General features: G+C 31.2%; 1 protein-coding gene across 1 annotated transcript in view; it reads right to left on the bottom strand.

Annotated features, from left to right (window-relative positions):
* The window catches only part of LOC105300945 (disintegrin and metalloproteinase domain-containing protein 32), a 106,928-nt gene that overhangs the window by 33,469 nt on the left and 56,609 nt on the right, over positions 1-16,850 (bottom strand). Inside the window, exons 8-10 of the mRNA XM_023520037.1 lie at positions 14,223-14,359; positions 8,884-9,061; positions 3,529-3,621 (exon numbers count right to left, since the gene is read on the bottom strand). Coding sequence (XP_023375805.1) covers positions 3,529-3,621; positions 8,884-9,061; positions 14,223-14,359 — 408 coding nt within the window. The remainder of the gene's footprint in view (positions 1-3,528; positions 3,622-8,883; positions 9,062-14,222; positions 14,360-16,850) is intronic.

Raw genomic sequence — 16,850 nt, 5'->3', positions numbered from 1 at the left:
ACATAAAAATGGAAATGAAAATTATAAAAGAGAACCAGTCAGAAATGAAGAACACATTATCTGAGATGAGAAGTATATTAAATGGAATAAACAAAATGAATAAAGAAGAGAATCAAATGACCTATATAGAGAATGGGAAATTCAAGGACACTCAATCAGAATGGCAAGAAAAAAGATGCCAAGACTATAATAATAATTTTAAAAGCCTATGGGACACTATTAAAGGTAAAAATATCTGTGTCATCGGGGTACCCAAAGGAAAAAAAGATGTTGAACAGCTATTTGAGGAAATAATGATGGAAAACTTCCCTAACCTGGTGAAGAAACTAGACATAAAACCCTAGGAAGCTCAGACAATCCCACAAACCAGGAATCCAAAGAGGCCCGCACCAAGACACTTCATAATTAAAATGCCAAAGTTTAAATACAAAGAGAGAATCTTAAAAGCAGCAAGAGAAAAGCAGTTAGTTGCCTACAAGGGAGCACCCATAAGACTGGCAGCTGATTTCTCAAAAGAAACTATGCAGGACAGAAGGGTTTGGCACAAGATATTCGACGCCATGAAAACTCACGATCTACAACCAAGAATACTTGATCCGGCAAAGCTATCCTTTAGAGTTGACGGACAGATAAAGAGCTTCCCAGACAAAAACGAGCTAAAGGAATTTATCAACACCAAGCCAGTATTACAGGAAATGTTGGAGGGACTTCTTTGAGAAGAAAAAACATGTATCAAAAACAGGAATAAAGAATGGTAACAGCTACATTCCTATCAACAAGTACCTCAAATGGAAAAACTTAAGCGCTCCAACCAAAAGACAGCATGGCTGAATAGATAAGAAAACAAGACCCCTACATATGCTACCTATAAGAGACTCACTTCAGATTAAAAGATATACACACACTGAAAGGAAGGGGATGGAAAAAGATATTGCCTTGATGGACCTAGAGGGTATTGTGTTGAATGAAATGGGTTGGATATAGGAAGACAAATATTGCATGTGGAATCTAAAGAACAAAATCAATGACAACAACAATAACAACAAAAGCAGAAATAAAGTCATAGATACAGAGAATATTTAGAAGGATACTAGATGGGAGGTGGTTAGGGAGGACGAAAAAAAGGCAAAGGGATTAAGCTAAAGGAATTTATCAGCACCAAGCCAGTATTATAGGAAATGTTGGAGGGACTTCTTTAAGAAGAAAAAACATGTATCAAAAACAGGAATAAATAATGGTAACAGCTACATTCCTATCAACAAGTACCTCAAATGGAAAAACCAAAGTGCTCCAACCAAAAGATAGAGTGGCTGAATGGATAAGAAAACAAGCTCCCTACATATGCTACCTATGATTAAAAGACACACACAGACTAAAAGGAAGGAGATAGAAAAATATATTGTCTTGATGGACCTAGAGGGTATTGTGTTGAATGAAATCGGTTGGATAGAGAAAGACAAATATCACTTGATTTCATGTACATGTGGAATCTAAAGAACAAAAAATCAACAATGAGAACAACATAAGTGGAAATAAACGCATAGATACACAGAATATTTTGAGAGATACTAGATGGGAGGGGGGTTGGAGGGAAAGAGAGCAAAGGGATTAAGAGGTGCAGGTGGATGGTTGCAGAATAGACATGGGGATATAGAGATAGCATGGGGAAGATGGTTAATAATGTTGGAATGAATATGTGGGGGAAGGTGCTAGATTTGGTGGGGTGATCGCTTTGCAAGTTGTGTAGATTCCTGATCAATATGTTGTACAGTTGAGGCTAGTGTGTTGTATGCCAATTATAACTGAAAAAAAAAAAAAACAACTTCATTTGATTGCACGATGTAAATGCAGGCAACTAGTTGTCTATTATATTTCAATAAATACAGAAAAAAAACTTGATACATTTTTGCTATCACTGTAGACTATTTCATTAACTTTTTGCTATTCTAATAGTACTTTGTTAAACATTTTTTAAATTTTATGTATATTATGCCTCAGAACTGAATAAAATATTGAAGTTTTTCATTAAAAAAAAGATCAGAGGTAGAATGTAATCATGTGGTAAGATTCTAGAGAAAACATAAAACTGTGTTAGTGAAGGACAGTCAAGAACATAAAACCCACAGTAGGCATTTCAATAGAAGGATTCTCATATAACAAATTTGTTACAAATATATTGAAAGAGCTGAAAAGGAAAAGGGGACAGGAGTTAACATCTTTACCACTTAGCTAAAATGTAAACTTTAAGACAAATAATTTTTAAATAATAACTTAGTTTAAATTTTGTGCTAACATGAAGCATTTTGAAAGTGTTACTTCTAGTGAGTTTCTACATTTCTACTTTTATGGGAAACTGCTGTGTCTTTCAATTACATACATATAGATACCTATCACAACCAGTAACATTTTTATTTACAAAAATGTAAATACTGAATAAGGTGAATAGAAAAAATCCTTTTTCATAGAGATTTTCTGTATGAAGAATTATGTAATAGCTCTCAATCAAGGTCTTAAAACAACAGAATTACTTTAAGGCAAATAATGGCATTAGAAAGAGGTCTCAATATCTAGCTAAAGTTTGCAAAAGCAGACACATGATTGTGAATTTATTATCTTTTACTTGACTTTTAATCATTATGTAATACTTAAATTTATAATACCTTGTTCTTAATAAGGGTTTCAATTTCCTGTTTCTGCCTGTTAGTCATCTTATTCATAGTTTTGTATTTTTTTTTTTTTTGTCCTTTTGTTTAACGTAGAATGACTCCCTTCAGTTTTTCCTGCATTGCAGGCCACATGGTGGAAAATTCCCTCAGCTTCTGTATGTCTGTAAAGGTCTTTATCTCTCCTTAATATCTAAAGGAGAACTTTGTTGGATATATTATTCTTGGTCGGTAATTTTTTAATGGTTTAACTATTTGATTCTACTCCCTCCTAGCTTGTAAAGTTTGTGCTGAAAAATCCAATAATAATCTAACGTGCTTTCCATAATAGGTTACGATTTTCTTTTCCCTGGCTTCCTTGAGATTTGTCATTAATTTTTGACAGTTTTTAATATAATGTGTCTTGGAGAAGGCCTTTTTGGACTGAGATAATTAGGTGTTCTGTTTGTTAAGATTCAAAAGTCCAGTTCTTTCCATAGGTTTGGGAAATTCTCATCAACTATTTGTTTGAATAGGCTCTCTGTTCCCTTCCTCTCCACTCCTTCCGATATACCCATGATTCTTATACTGCTTTTTTCTGATAGTATCAGATAGTTCTCGGAGAGTTCTTTTTTTTTTTTTTTTTTTTCACTCTGAAGTCTCTCTCTTCTTCCAAATGCATCAGTTCCAGATTTCTGCCTTCAATATCACTAATCTTTCCTCTATCTGGTCAGCTCTATTTCCTAAGCTTATTATTTCATTCTTAGTCTCTTTTATTTATTTGAAGGTCATTTATTTGACTTGCAGCTATAGGTCTAAGTGTTCCAAAGAAACCCAAACATGAGTCATTTTATACTTGGAAGATATTAATACACTTAAATCTTACTTTACAATCCTTGCAGCATAATCCTCTATCACATTGTGATCCTTGATTCAGCACACAAGTTTTAGGATTACAACAGCTATCAGGTCCACATTGCTATGAATAAATGAAATGCAAATAAAAATATATTATAAGATAATATAAACTTTGGTAGGAGCTATATTTAATGGGCTTATTTTTTGCATTTTGGGAAAAAAATATGAATGCTGTCAACAATTACAGGTTTTTAAATCTCTAAACAATTAAAATTCTAAGTTACTTCACATCAAAACAGAGGAACTGAAACTCCACTAATTCTTAATCAACTAGAAAACTAGGCAAACTATCTGGGAAAATATTTTTCAGAAATTAGATAACAATAAAAGAAAGTAGAATGGTGGTTCCAGTGTCAGAAGGGTGGAAGAAAAGGGAAGATACCAACCAAAGGGTACAAACTTTCATTTGTAAGATGAATTAGTTCTCAGGATCTAATGTACAGTATGACGACCACAGTTAACAAAAATGGATTGTATACTTGAAATCTGGTAAGAGGACAGATGAAGTATTCTCACCACACACGCACACAAAAACTGGTAACTGTGTGAGGTGATGGACATATTAATTAGTTTGACTGTGATAATCATTTCACGATGTATACATATATCAAAACACCACACCATATAGCTTATAATTTTTGTCAATCATACTTCAGTAAAGCTAGGGGGAAAAGGTGTGTAGGGTTTAGGCTCACTGCAATTAAGGGGAACAGTCCCCAAAACAACCCTCATTTCTTACACCAATCACAAGCTCAGTGGATTCCCAAAACTCCCCTCAGGTCTGATAATTTACTGGAAGAACTCACAGATCTCACAGAAAGATGGTATATTCACAATCATGATTTATCCTATGGAAAGGATACAATTAAAATCAGCCAAGAGAAAAAGTGCCTAGGACAGAATCCAGGAGAAGTACTAAACATGGAGCTCTTATTATCTTCATCCCATGGAATCAAAAACACACTACTCTCCCAGCATTGATGTGTGATACTTCTTAACTCATTCTGTGAGGCCAGTATTACCCTAATACCAAATCCAGGCAAAGATATTACAGGAAAAAAAATTACAGACCAATATCTCTCATAAACATGGATACAAAAAATTAGAAAATCAAATACAACAATGTATAAAAAGAATTATACACCACAACCAAGTGAAATTTATCACAATTATGCAAGGCTGTTTTATCAATCATCAATATATTAATATAATCCATCATACTGACTGTCTGAAGAAGAAAAATCAAACAACCGTAACAACTGTAGAAAAAGCATCTGAAAAAATCCAACACTCACTTATTATACAAAATGTTAGCAAAGCAGGAATAAAGGAAACGTCTTCAATCTGATAATGAACATCTAGAAAAAGTCTACAGCTAACATACTTATGGTGAGATAAGCTTTCCCTCTTATACCAGGAAAAAGGCAAAGATATCCCCTCTTACCATTTCTGTCAAAATCTTACTATAAGTCCTAGCTAGTGCAGTAAGAAAATAAAACTTAAAAATATACATGTCAGAAAGAAAGAAAATTTCAAGTAATAAACCAAACAACACAACAACAAAAATCTCCTGTGACTAATATGTGAATATATCGAGGTTGCTGGATATAAAGTTAATGCATAAAAGTCAATTGTTTTCCTGTATACTAACAATAAAAAAATGGGAATTTGTAATAAAAACACAATCTCATTTACATTAGCACCAAAACAATGAAGTACTTAAGAATAGTTCTAACAAAATTGTATAAGATCTATTTGAAAAAAAATACAAAACTCTGATGAAAGAAATCAAAGAACGTATAAGTAAATGGAGAGATATACCATGTTCATGGATGGAAAAACAATATTATTAAGTTACCAGTTCTTTCCAATTTGATCTAGAAATTCAATGTAATTCCAATAAAAATTCTGGTTAGTGGACAAACTGATTCTAAAGTTTATATGAAGGAGCAAAAGACCCAGAGAGGTTAATATAGTAAATAAAAAGAAAAAGGAGAAAGAGGAAGAGGAAAGTTGAAGGACTGACAATACTTAACTTCAAAACTTACTATAAACTGAAATAATGGCAATGTGGTATTCACAAAGTAATAGAAAATGAGGTAACTGAAACAAAATAGAGACCCAGAAATAGACCTACACAGAGACAATAAAATCTTTGACAATGGAGCAAATGCAGTTCAGTGGAGAATGAACAGTCTTTTCAACAAATGATGCTGGACAACTGGACATTCACATGGAAAATAATGACACTAAACACTGACCCTACACCTTTTAAACACACCATATCTCAGAATGGATCACAAACCTAAATGTAAAATAAAAAACTATAAAGCTTCCAGAAGATTCGATTTAAGAGGGAAGATCTCATGTTAAGTGCACTTCCACAACAAATTAAATACATACATGTCTACATACATACATACATACATACATACACACACAAACAAACAGGAGCAATGACAGTCTTAAATTAATTATTTCAGAAAGTGGGAAGAGAGTACTTTCCAACTCATTTGAGTTCAAAATTACTCTGATGCCAAAACAATATGAAATATTACAAAAAAAACGACAGCCCACAATGTCCCTGTGAAAATAAGTGCCATAATTCTGATGAAATATTGATAAATTAAATCTAGCCAACTAGATAGATAGACATGCAAGTAAGGCTAATCATAGTAATGCATGTTTGGGTTAGCATTCAAAACCAATCAATTAAATACACCATATTAATAGGGAAAAGGTGGTAAATTCATAAGATCAGCTCAACAGACACAGAAATAAGACATCTGACAAAATTCAACACTAATTCTTGATTCAAAACTCTCAGCTAACTAGAAAAAGAAGGGAATGGCCTCAACACAATAAAGGGCATCTGTTTAAATAAAAAAAGCTTATATCTAAAATTATATTTAATGGTAAAAGTCAGAAAGCTTTCCTCCTAAAAATAAGAATAAAGCAAAGAAGACCACTCTCAGCAGTTCTAATCAACACTAGACCCAAGGTGGATTCACAAAAGTCAATTGTATTTTTTATACTAGCAATGGACAATTGTTAAACAAAATATTAAAACAATACTATCAAAACCAGTAAACTATAGAAGAACTAAATAAACTAAAGAAGACCTAAATAAGTGTAGAGGTACACCATGTACATAGATTGGCAGACTCAATATTGTTAAGAAAGTAATTCCCCCAAATTTGATGTATGGATCCAACACAATTCTAATTGAAGTCCCAAAATTGCATGCTGATTTTCTAATTTATATAGAAATACAAAGATCCTAGAATAGTAAAACTATCTTAAAGAACATGCACAAAGTTGAATAATTTACTTACACTATCTGTTTTCAAGATTTACTGTAAAAATATATTAATTAAGACCATGTACAATTGGCATAGGACAGACATATAAACAGAAAAGAATCCAAGGATAGATACACACATGGTAATTTATTTTCATAAGGATGTTAAGGTAAAACAATGGTGAAAAGATAATTACGTTAACAAATACTGCCAGAAAAAATTGATATTCATATTGAGGATAATGAATGTTGACCCAAATCTCTCAAAAATACAAAAACAAAAACAAGCTCAAATGCATCACAGAGTAAACTTAAAATTTTTAATTGTATAACTTCTAGTAGAAAACAGGAGGAAATATTCATAACCTTGAGTAAGCAAAGAGTAACTACGACAGAAAAAGCGTGACCATAGAAGAAAAAAAATGATAAATCAGACTTTATAAAAAAAACGCCTGCTATTAAAAGAATTTGTTAAAAAACTAAAAAGGTAATCCATACAAATATTTGTAATACACATGTCTGGTATTCAGCCTTTATAAAGACCACTTACAAGTCAATAATCAAAATAATAATAATAATAATAACCTAATTTTAAAAACTAGCAAAAGATGTGAACAGATTATTCAAACGACAAATGGCTAATAAGGACATGAGAACATGCTCAACGTCATTAGGGTCATCAAGGAAATAAAAATCAAAATCATTGGAATGGCTAAAATTAAAAGCTGAAATATCAAATTCTGGTGAAGATGTGGAGAAAATAAAAATTTCATACATTGCTGATAAGAGTGTAAAATGATACAACCACTTTGGAAAATAGTTTGGAAATTTCTTATAATAATATACTTATCATATAAGCCAGCAATTTTACTTTTAGGAATTCAGAATAATGGCCCAATACTGTTAACAACTCAAATATCCATTATCAGGTAGATGGAAAAACAGATTTTGGTATATCCAAACAATGAATTATTACAAAAAATAAAAAAGAAGAAACTATTATGACATAAAACAATGTGGATGAATCTCGAAAACACTGTATTGAAATGAAGAAGCCAGACACAAAGAATATGTTCTGTATCATTCCTTTCATATGACTTTCTATATCTGGCAAGACTGACATAATCATCAGCTGCCTGGAGATGAGAAGTCGAAACAATTGCAGAGGGAGTATGAGAGGGGGTAAACTTTGGGGGATAATGAAAAGAATCTGTATCTTAATTGCACCAATGCTTATATATGTTTGTTAAAACTCATCAATCTGTATATGTAAAATGAGTACACTTTATTGTATGCAGATTATATCCAATAAAATTGATCTTAAAATAAATGAAGAAGAGTAAAAAGGGAAGATTTGTTCTACTGAATGGTAAAACATAATACAAAGAAATGCATAGTAATTTTAAAAATGTAATACAGGTAAAGTACATTTGAACCCACAAATGCATCAAACCCTAATTTCATTTTCATCTATCTTGTAATCATGGAAATTTGTAGCATCTGCTGTATTTCTGCAAATACTGAATTGTCTAGAAGCATCATATCCTGGACTTTTTACAATCCTTATACTTTCAGGAGTTTTTTACCCAGTGTTCAAACTATAATATTAACACAGTCTTCCTTCACAACACTACTGAATCCATTGTGAAGTAAGACCCTAAAGAATAATTGATGATCCACTGTCATAGTAATCTTCAATAAGACATTTATTAAATATCCAAAGGTTAAGCACAGATTTGGAAAGATCTTATATATTCAGTCTGCAATCCAAAATCTCATTCTAATCTCCCATTTTCTCATCAGCAATAATTTTTTTAAGTACATTTTATATTTATTCAAAACTCTCCAACCTATAAAACCTAGGGAATATATTCTTGCATTATTTCAACCTTGATTTCACTTACTGCCAATATTCTATGTGGTACTCAGTCATATTTTTTTTTGAGATATATAACTTTTATGACAAAGAAATTAACTAAAACAATAAATTTATTAATCATTTTTCCTAATTATCAGACTTACTTCCTCAGTACCACAGTCACAGATTTCACCGCTCTCCACTTTGCCATTGCCACAGATTGCTGCTGGAGCCCTTTGCATTTGTGGCTTATTCTGAAGACATTTGGCACCCATATTTGAAATGAATTTTTCAAAGTCACTCAAACTGCAATTACTAAAAGTCTTCACACCACTGGATTGCCTAAAGATGAATCCATATAATGTCATTGGCAGTATACTTTTGTATGATATAAATTAATTTCAAAATGTTAAATTTAATAGGAAATAATAAACGTTCATAACGCGTGCTTAGAGGCCATAATCATTATTGAGAAAGTCTTTGATTTCATTCACTGAAATACATATCCTTATTAAAACAAACTTAAGTACAACTCAATAGTAAAAACAAACAACTGATTGAAAAACGGGTAGAGGGCTTGAATAGATATTTCTCCAAAGAAGATATATAAATAGCCAACAGATATATGAAAAGATACTAAACATCACTAATTCAGGGAAACGCAAATCAAAACCACAATGAGATATCACCTCACACCTGTTAGAATGGCTATTATTATTTAAAAAAAAAATAAGTGCTTGTGAGGATGTGAAGAAATTGGAACCCTGGTACACTATTGATGAGAATGTAAATTGATACAGTCACTGTGGAAAACATAACTACCACATGATCCAGCAATCTCACTTCTGAATATACATTCAAAATAATTGAAATCAGGATCCCAAAGAGATATCTGCACTCCCATGTTCACTGCAGCCTTATTCACAATAGGCAAAGATATGAAAGCAAACTAAACGTCCATTGACAGGTGAATAAATAAAGAAAATGTGGTACATACATGCAACCAAATATTATTCAGTCTGAAAAAAAAGGAGATCTGCCATATGTAACAACATTGATGAATCTCCAGGATATCATGCTAAGTGAAATAAGCCAGTCACATAAAGACAACTACTGCATGGTCTCCCTTATATGAGGTATCTAAAATAGTTAAACTCATAGAAGCAGAGAGTAGAATGGTGATTGCCAGAGGCCAGAAGGGGAACGTGAGGAGTTGTTTAATGGGTATAAAGTTTCAGTTGTGCAAGATGAATAAATTCAAGAGATCTGCTATACAGTTAACAATACTATACTGTATATTTAAAAATTTTAGAGGACTCCCATTAAGTGTTCCTACCACCAAAAAAATTAATAATAGATCATTTTATTTTTATATGCATGACAAACTAAATCTACCTTAAAATTTTTTGAGCTTTTGGTGAGATTTGTATACAAATCCTTGCATACAGAGAAAATGGTTATATAAGTAAATGACATCTTTGCCTAGGTAAAATAAAACTGAAATGATGGCATGGAAGAAAAAGCCCTGTATTATTTTATGTAAATTCCCATATGTAACAACTCTTCAAACTTCTACTTCCTCTACCCTTTTCCTGACCATTATAAAGTATCAAGCTCTTTGAAAGTGTGAATATCTTCTATTTCAATGTTTTTTCAGTTTTGATTCATAGGTTTGTAGTACATATACATGATAGATAATTCATTAAACTGTAAATGCTTGAGGCAGGAATTTTGTCTTCTTTATTGTTGGTGTCCTTTATTGATTCTTCATAATAACAACAAACTTTTATTAAACAGACTACACTGTGCTTAGTCCTGAATTTTCTCAAAAATCTCAGAGAAACTGTATAATAACCAAAATTTTACATAATTATGTCCATATACAACTATAAAAATAACTTCAGAGAATAATTCCATAGATGCCACTCTCATATGTAGTAAAAACCTATAAGGCAAGGAGGAAACAGACATTCCTTGAGCACCTATTATTAGCCAGATATTTTATACAGTTGATCATTTAATCCTCCCCACAAACCAGGGAGGTTGGTATTTTCATCAAGATTTTATAGAAATTGAACCAGCATTCAAAGAAGCTAAAAACCTCACCAAACTCAGTTTGTAAATTAACAGGATCAGTATTCACACAGTTATTTAAGATTTCAAATTCAGGTACTTTTTACCCAAATATTCACCTTTGAACATCACATAATTCAATAAAATATTTACTATTAAATAGTAATAGATATTTTATTCTAAACCATGTAATTTGGTGATCTTATCACCAAAATTTAAAGGTGAAGAAAATTTTTAATAAAAAAATGATATGATATTTTGGCTCTGGGAACTATAGTCAATTATATATAACATGTTACAATACAATACAATACAATACAATACAATACAATACAATACAATACAATACAATAAAATACAATACAATAAAATACAATACAATACAATACAATACAATATGTGTGTATGTATATATATATATATGTAATTATATATATATATATAATTTCTAATTATTCACCTTTTTGTGGCCCATAATGACAGTCCTTAACTTAAGAATATATCTTTCCAAAGTTTATTTGTAATCAGTTATCTGGAGTTTTTCTCATTTATTTGGTTGAGATTTTTCACTCTAAATTCTAATGTTAGCTCTGTTCCCAAATTATTTTATAAAAGTTTATTGAAACTGTCATATAACTAGCCTAAATTCTGAAGTCACAAAACAGAGAAATTAAGTAATTGAGAGAAATTATAAGAAAGAAAGTAGTGCTCTCTACCATTTTTCTGAAGTTGGGGTTAGCACTTGAAAGAATTTTGAGAAAAGTTTATCTTTCACACTATCTCATTTCCTTTTCAAGATCTTTCTCTCTTTCACACTTTTCCCCCAAAATTCCATGTTCTCACTGTTCTTGTGTATTCTAACAGCACCGTTTTAATACTTTCCTAGGTCTTCCCTACTCCTCAAAAAATAAGAGATAAGAGAACAATGGTAGATAATTTACATATACCTTGATAACTTGCATCATCACAACTGAGTGATGTAGCTATCACAGTCCTTAGTTTTCAGATGAAAAAAACTAAGTGTTAGAAAAATTAGCAAACAAACAATTCCAAAGCCCATGTGCCCTCAATGTATATCATACTCCAAAATGGTATCTCCCTCTTCCTCAATCAAATTTCTATAGCTTAATAAAACTGATCTACACAAGGAATTAAGAGAAAGCAATATGAATAAAATAATTTAATTTCTTTGAATAATTAATAACTCCATGCTCCTTCTAAATGTTTTTTCCTATGTGTAAAATGATGCAACCAGATAGAAAAGCAAACCTTGACCGTGGTTCCTACATTCATAGCTATTGTCATTTTCTATGTCTCTTTCCTCCTTTCACTTCTGTACTCATTTGTGTGAGCAGATTGTATTGAAAGTGAGGATTTAAAACATGAGCAACTCATTTTAAAAAGTAGATATAAATTAAATCATCAAAATAATACATTAGAAAGATCCCCAAAGTGTAAGAATGAAGTTTGTACAAATTCATACTAATGTTCTCTTGCTACTTGGTTTAAGTTAATTCCAATATGTTAATTGTCTTTTATATGAAGTCAGTATGGAGTAAAAAAATAACAAAACTTTTGAGTTATATTAACTCGTTGACTAATACCAGCTCTGTGACTTATGAGGCTTTTAGGGTAAAGTGATTAAACTCTCTAAGTATCAGTTTTCTCATCTATAAAACAGGAATAATACCCATTCACCTCATAGAGTTGTTGTGAGGATTAAATAATATTAAATAAGCAAAGTGTCTAATTCATTTCTTCTGCTTATATTAAGTGTCCAACAAATCACTGGTGACATTACTGATAACAGCTGAACTTTGGCCATTAACTAGTTGTATATTAAATGTAGAGTCATTTAGGCTTGTACTCCAGAGACTTTAAAAAAACACATGAAATGGAAATAATAATATTTGCCTTACTTACTCACATGCCTTCTTTGAAAATTACATAAAACAATCTATGAGATGTACTGTAGAAATGCAAAAGATATATATATATTAGATTTTCTAAAAATAACACTTGCCTAATGCATACCGCAAGAGTTTTGAAAGAAACTGGAAAACATGTATGAAAGCATTTTAAATATTATAAAGCACCATACAAACCTAAAGATTTATTAAACCAGATTCTAAAGCCAGAATGCCTAGCTTCAAAATTCAGGTCTGTCACAAACTGGTTATCTGACCAATTTTTCATCTGTAAAAATGGGTATAATATGACCTGCCCTAAAGAGATGTTGTGAGAATCAAATGAGTAAATATAGGTAGTGTTTGGAATAATTTCTAACACGTGGTAGGTACAATGTAAATATTTATTACTCTTATCATTAATACTAACTAGACTCAGTGACACAGAAAACATTTTGTCATAGCATACTTGAGAATAGTTGGCCAAATGGACAACAGGCCCAGAACAGTAATTATCATTTTGTTTATAATTCTATATATATTATGTATTTGATTTAATAAACATGTTATTATAAAAATTAGCTTATATGTTTAATAAATTATATTCTATGTATAAAATGTTTTTATATATGTAATCCACTTAGAACTAATTTGTAATATGTGTGCATATACAAATATACATGTTTGAATTTGAACTATTTTTAGAATATAAGAGTTAACCCTTAGGTGGTGCTTAGAATTATGAAAAAAGCATGTTTTCTAAAATTAATGCCTTATTTTCACATTTGACTTTTGACTGTTCTTCAATTATGAATAGGTATAGGCCCTCTCACAAAATAAAAAAAAAGAAACTGTAGAACACTAATGACACCGCTCTAGTCCTTGTCTGATATGCCATTTGGGAAACATTGGCAAAATTAGAAATAACTGTAACTAATCCATCATATACTTATGGATTTTACAGTTTAGAAAACACTTTCCTGTTTTATTTTCTTATTTTATCCTTACATTGCTCTGTGAAATAAGAGAATAGGCATAATCATTCTCATTTTAAAGATGAATGAGATAAATCTAAACAAAATCATGTAATGTGTCCAAAGTTACACAAATATCATATATTTGATATTGGCCTCTAACTAGGACTTATTCTTTGGATGGCAGTTTTTCCACAACATTAAACTACTCTAAAAGCAAAAATAAAAATTCTGTCTAAAAATAAAGGCTACTTATTATGGCCTGCTGACATGTTTTTAAAGATCCTTAATAAGTGCTTTCATAAAATACACAGCCTAAAGAGAATTTGGTAATATATCTTGCAGATTGGATTTGTTATCCTTGGCTGTTCTTAATGGTACATCTCCTTCCATATTCCTCTTTTACTGAAAATTTCATGTTTATATTTATAGTACTTGGTCCATTTATAGTTAATTTGAGCTGTAAGGAAATATTATATTTGGCACTTTAAATATTTAAAACAAAATTAAACATAACCAAGAAACAAATCTGATTTTAAAAAAACTTACATTGCTTCTGGATTCATTATACAGATGGCTCCTGAACATTGACATTTCTTTGGGTCATCGTATGATATTCCTAGACTGAGTCCCAGCATCTGGGTGATGATTACTGAAAACGCCTCCAAAGTTATCTCCTTGGGATACTACATTAGCAACAAAGAAAACAAAAACAAAAAACAATTCATTGAAGGGTGGTAGAAAAAATATTTTTCTAATTCCGAACATTTTTATTGTTTTATCAAATACTTAAGAATAGGGTAATACAGCTCCTTGGACAGGGGAGAAGCTGAAGCTCTTTTTATGAAATCTTATTGAGATATAAGCATATTGACTCTACACCAAGTTTTGCCACGATTTAACAGCTGAATGACTAATATAATAAGTAGTTACCATAACTAAATAAAAGGGCTGTTTTTACATGAGAGTTTTGGCTATTATATGGACCATGACCTTCAATTTACCTTCAATTTACCTTTATTTTCTAATTTCTTACAACAGCTCTTATATACACTTAGAATAGTCCACATGATATTCCGCCTCGCACCTCACAAAGTGCCCACATAACCAAATTACTGAGTTTAAGTGTGATATTTGCTTTCTGCTAGTACTCTCATTGACATAGTAACTGGTATCAGGAGAAAGCACAGTCCTGGACTGCTCATGTATTTAACAAGTGTGCCGATAAGTTCTTAGCCAAGGAGAATGAAACACTTAGAGTTGTCCGTCTTTTTTATGTTATCATTTCTAGTCAGGGGTATAAGGTAGTATATTTCATTAAGTTTTAACTTGCATTTCACATACTTTTTGACAATTTGGTTACCCTTTTTGTGAAGTGTTTATTCAAGTATCTTGTCTATTTTTCTATTGCATTAGGCTTTTTATTGATTTGTGAGAGCATTTTATATATTCAGTGTATGAATCATTGTTAGTCATGCATTGCAAGTACTTTCCCTACTCTGTGGCTTTTCTTTTCACTCTCTTAATATCTTTTCATGAACAAAATTTCCTTAATTTGATGTGATCCAATTCATCCAGCTCTTTCTTTATGATTAATGATTTTAATATCTACTTTAAGAAATCTTTCCCTATGCCCATAGTCATGAAGCTATGTTCCTTTCTTTTTTTACCTACCAAGGTTTTATTATTTAATTTTACATATAGATCTACAATCTACCTAAATTTTATCTGTTGAATAGCAACAAGTAGCAGCAAAGTTACATTTGTCAAAAAAGATCATTCACTATAATTAAGAGTTTTGGTGCTGATCACTTTGTAGTATATACTGATGTCAAATTATAATATTGTACAGACAAAACATATAATGTTAAATACCAATTTTAGTGCAATAAAAATGATTATCCATTAACAAGTATGCTACAAAGTCATCTTAGTAAACCATTAAGAAACAAAAAACTATCTTTTTTTTGTTTCTTAACTCTCAAATATTCTGTTTCATTGGTCTATTTGTCTCTGTCACAAATATTGATGCTTTATAAAAAGTCTTGATATCAACTACAGTATGTCCTTTGCTATGTTATTCACCAAGATTACCCTAGCTATTCTTAACTCTTTACATCATCATATAAATTGTAGATTTAGCCTGTCAGTTTTATACACACACACACACACACACACACACACACACTCAAAACAAAACAAAACAAAACAAAAAACCTGCTGCTAGGATTTTAATTGGGGACCACATTCAACCTGTAGATCAACTGGGTGGGTCAACATCTTTATAATATTGTCTGCCAATCTAAAATCTTAGGCACTGCCTCTAATGTTTTATTTCCTCTATAGAGGTGTATACACCATTTGGTAGTTTTTTATTCCTAAACTTCTTGATTTTTATGCTATTTTTAAAGTTCCATTTTCTGTTTATTGCCAGTATATAAAAATACATTTCATTTTGTTTTGTTCTTTAACTCTATTTACACTGCTCCAATCTATATATATTATTATATGAATAAGTTAATGTTAGATGCTGCTACAAATGAGATTCTAAAATCTTAGTGGTTTAATATATTCACATAAAGCCCAATATAGATAGATATTCCTGGTTAGTAGGCAGCCTCACATATGTTCATGTCGAAATAATTATGTACTATGCTCCTGTCCTTATTTATGTCTTTCTCATTAAACTCACCAAAAGAAAGGCTCACATCAGTTTTAACTGCTCCAACCAAGAAGTGACACGCATTACTCCTATTCATACTACATGGCTCTATCTAGATATAAGGAGGTCTAAGAAACATGGACCATGAATTGGCACATGCTTTCCAGCCACAGTTGTAAACTGTGTTATCAGCCAACCACCTATGATACATTATTGTCGTTTGCTTTAATTTAATATTGTATCTATTTATATATCACCAGACACAACTATTATTGATTCATGCAGGCCATATTCAAACAATTATTTCTTTTATTACTCTTCATTCCTTGATTCTCAGATCTCCCATTTGAAATCACTTTCCTTTTGCTGGAAGAATATTATTTTCAATTTTCTTTAGTGATATTGGACTGTTGGCAAAGCAGTAGAGGCAAAGAAACAAACAAAGAAAAATGGAAAATAAAGTGATAGCATTAATTTTAAAAATACCAATAAACATAAGAATGTGCATGATTTAA

The sequence above is a fragment of the Pteropus vampyrus genome, unplaced genomic scaffold, assembly GCF_000151845.1.
Source record: "Pteropus vampyrus isolate Shadow unplaced genomic scaffold, Pvam_2.0 Scaffold8, whole genome shotgun sequence".
Taxonomy (NCBI): domain Eukaryota; kingdom Metazoa; phylum Chordata; class Mammalia; order Chiroptera; family Pteropodidae; genus Pteropus; species Pteropus vampyrus.
Note: the sequence above shows the minus strand (reverse complement) of the source record. Positions and strands in the feature narration are given on the sequence as shown.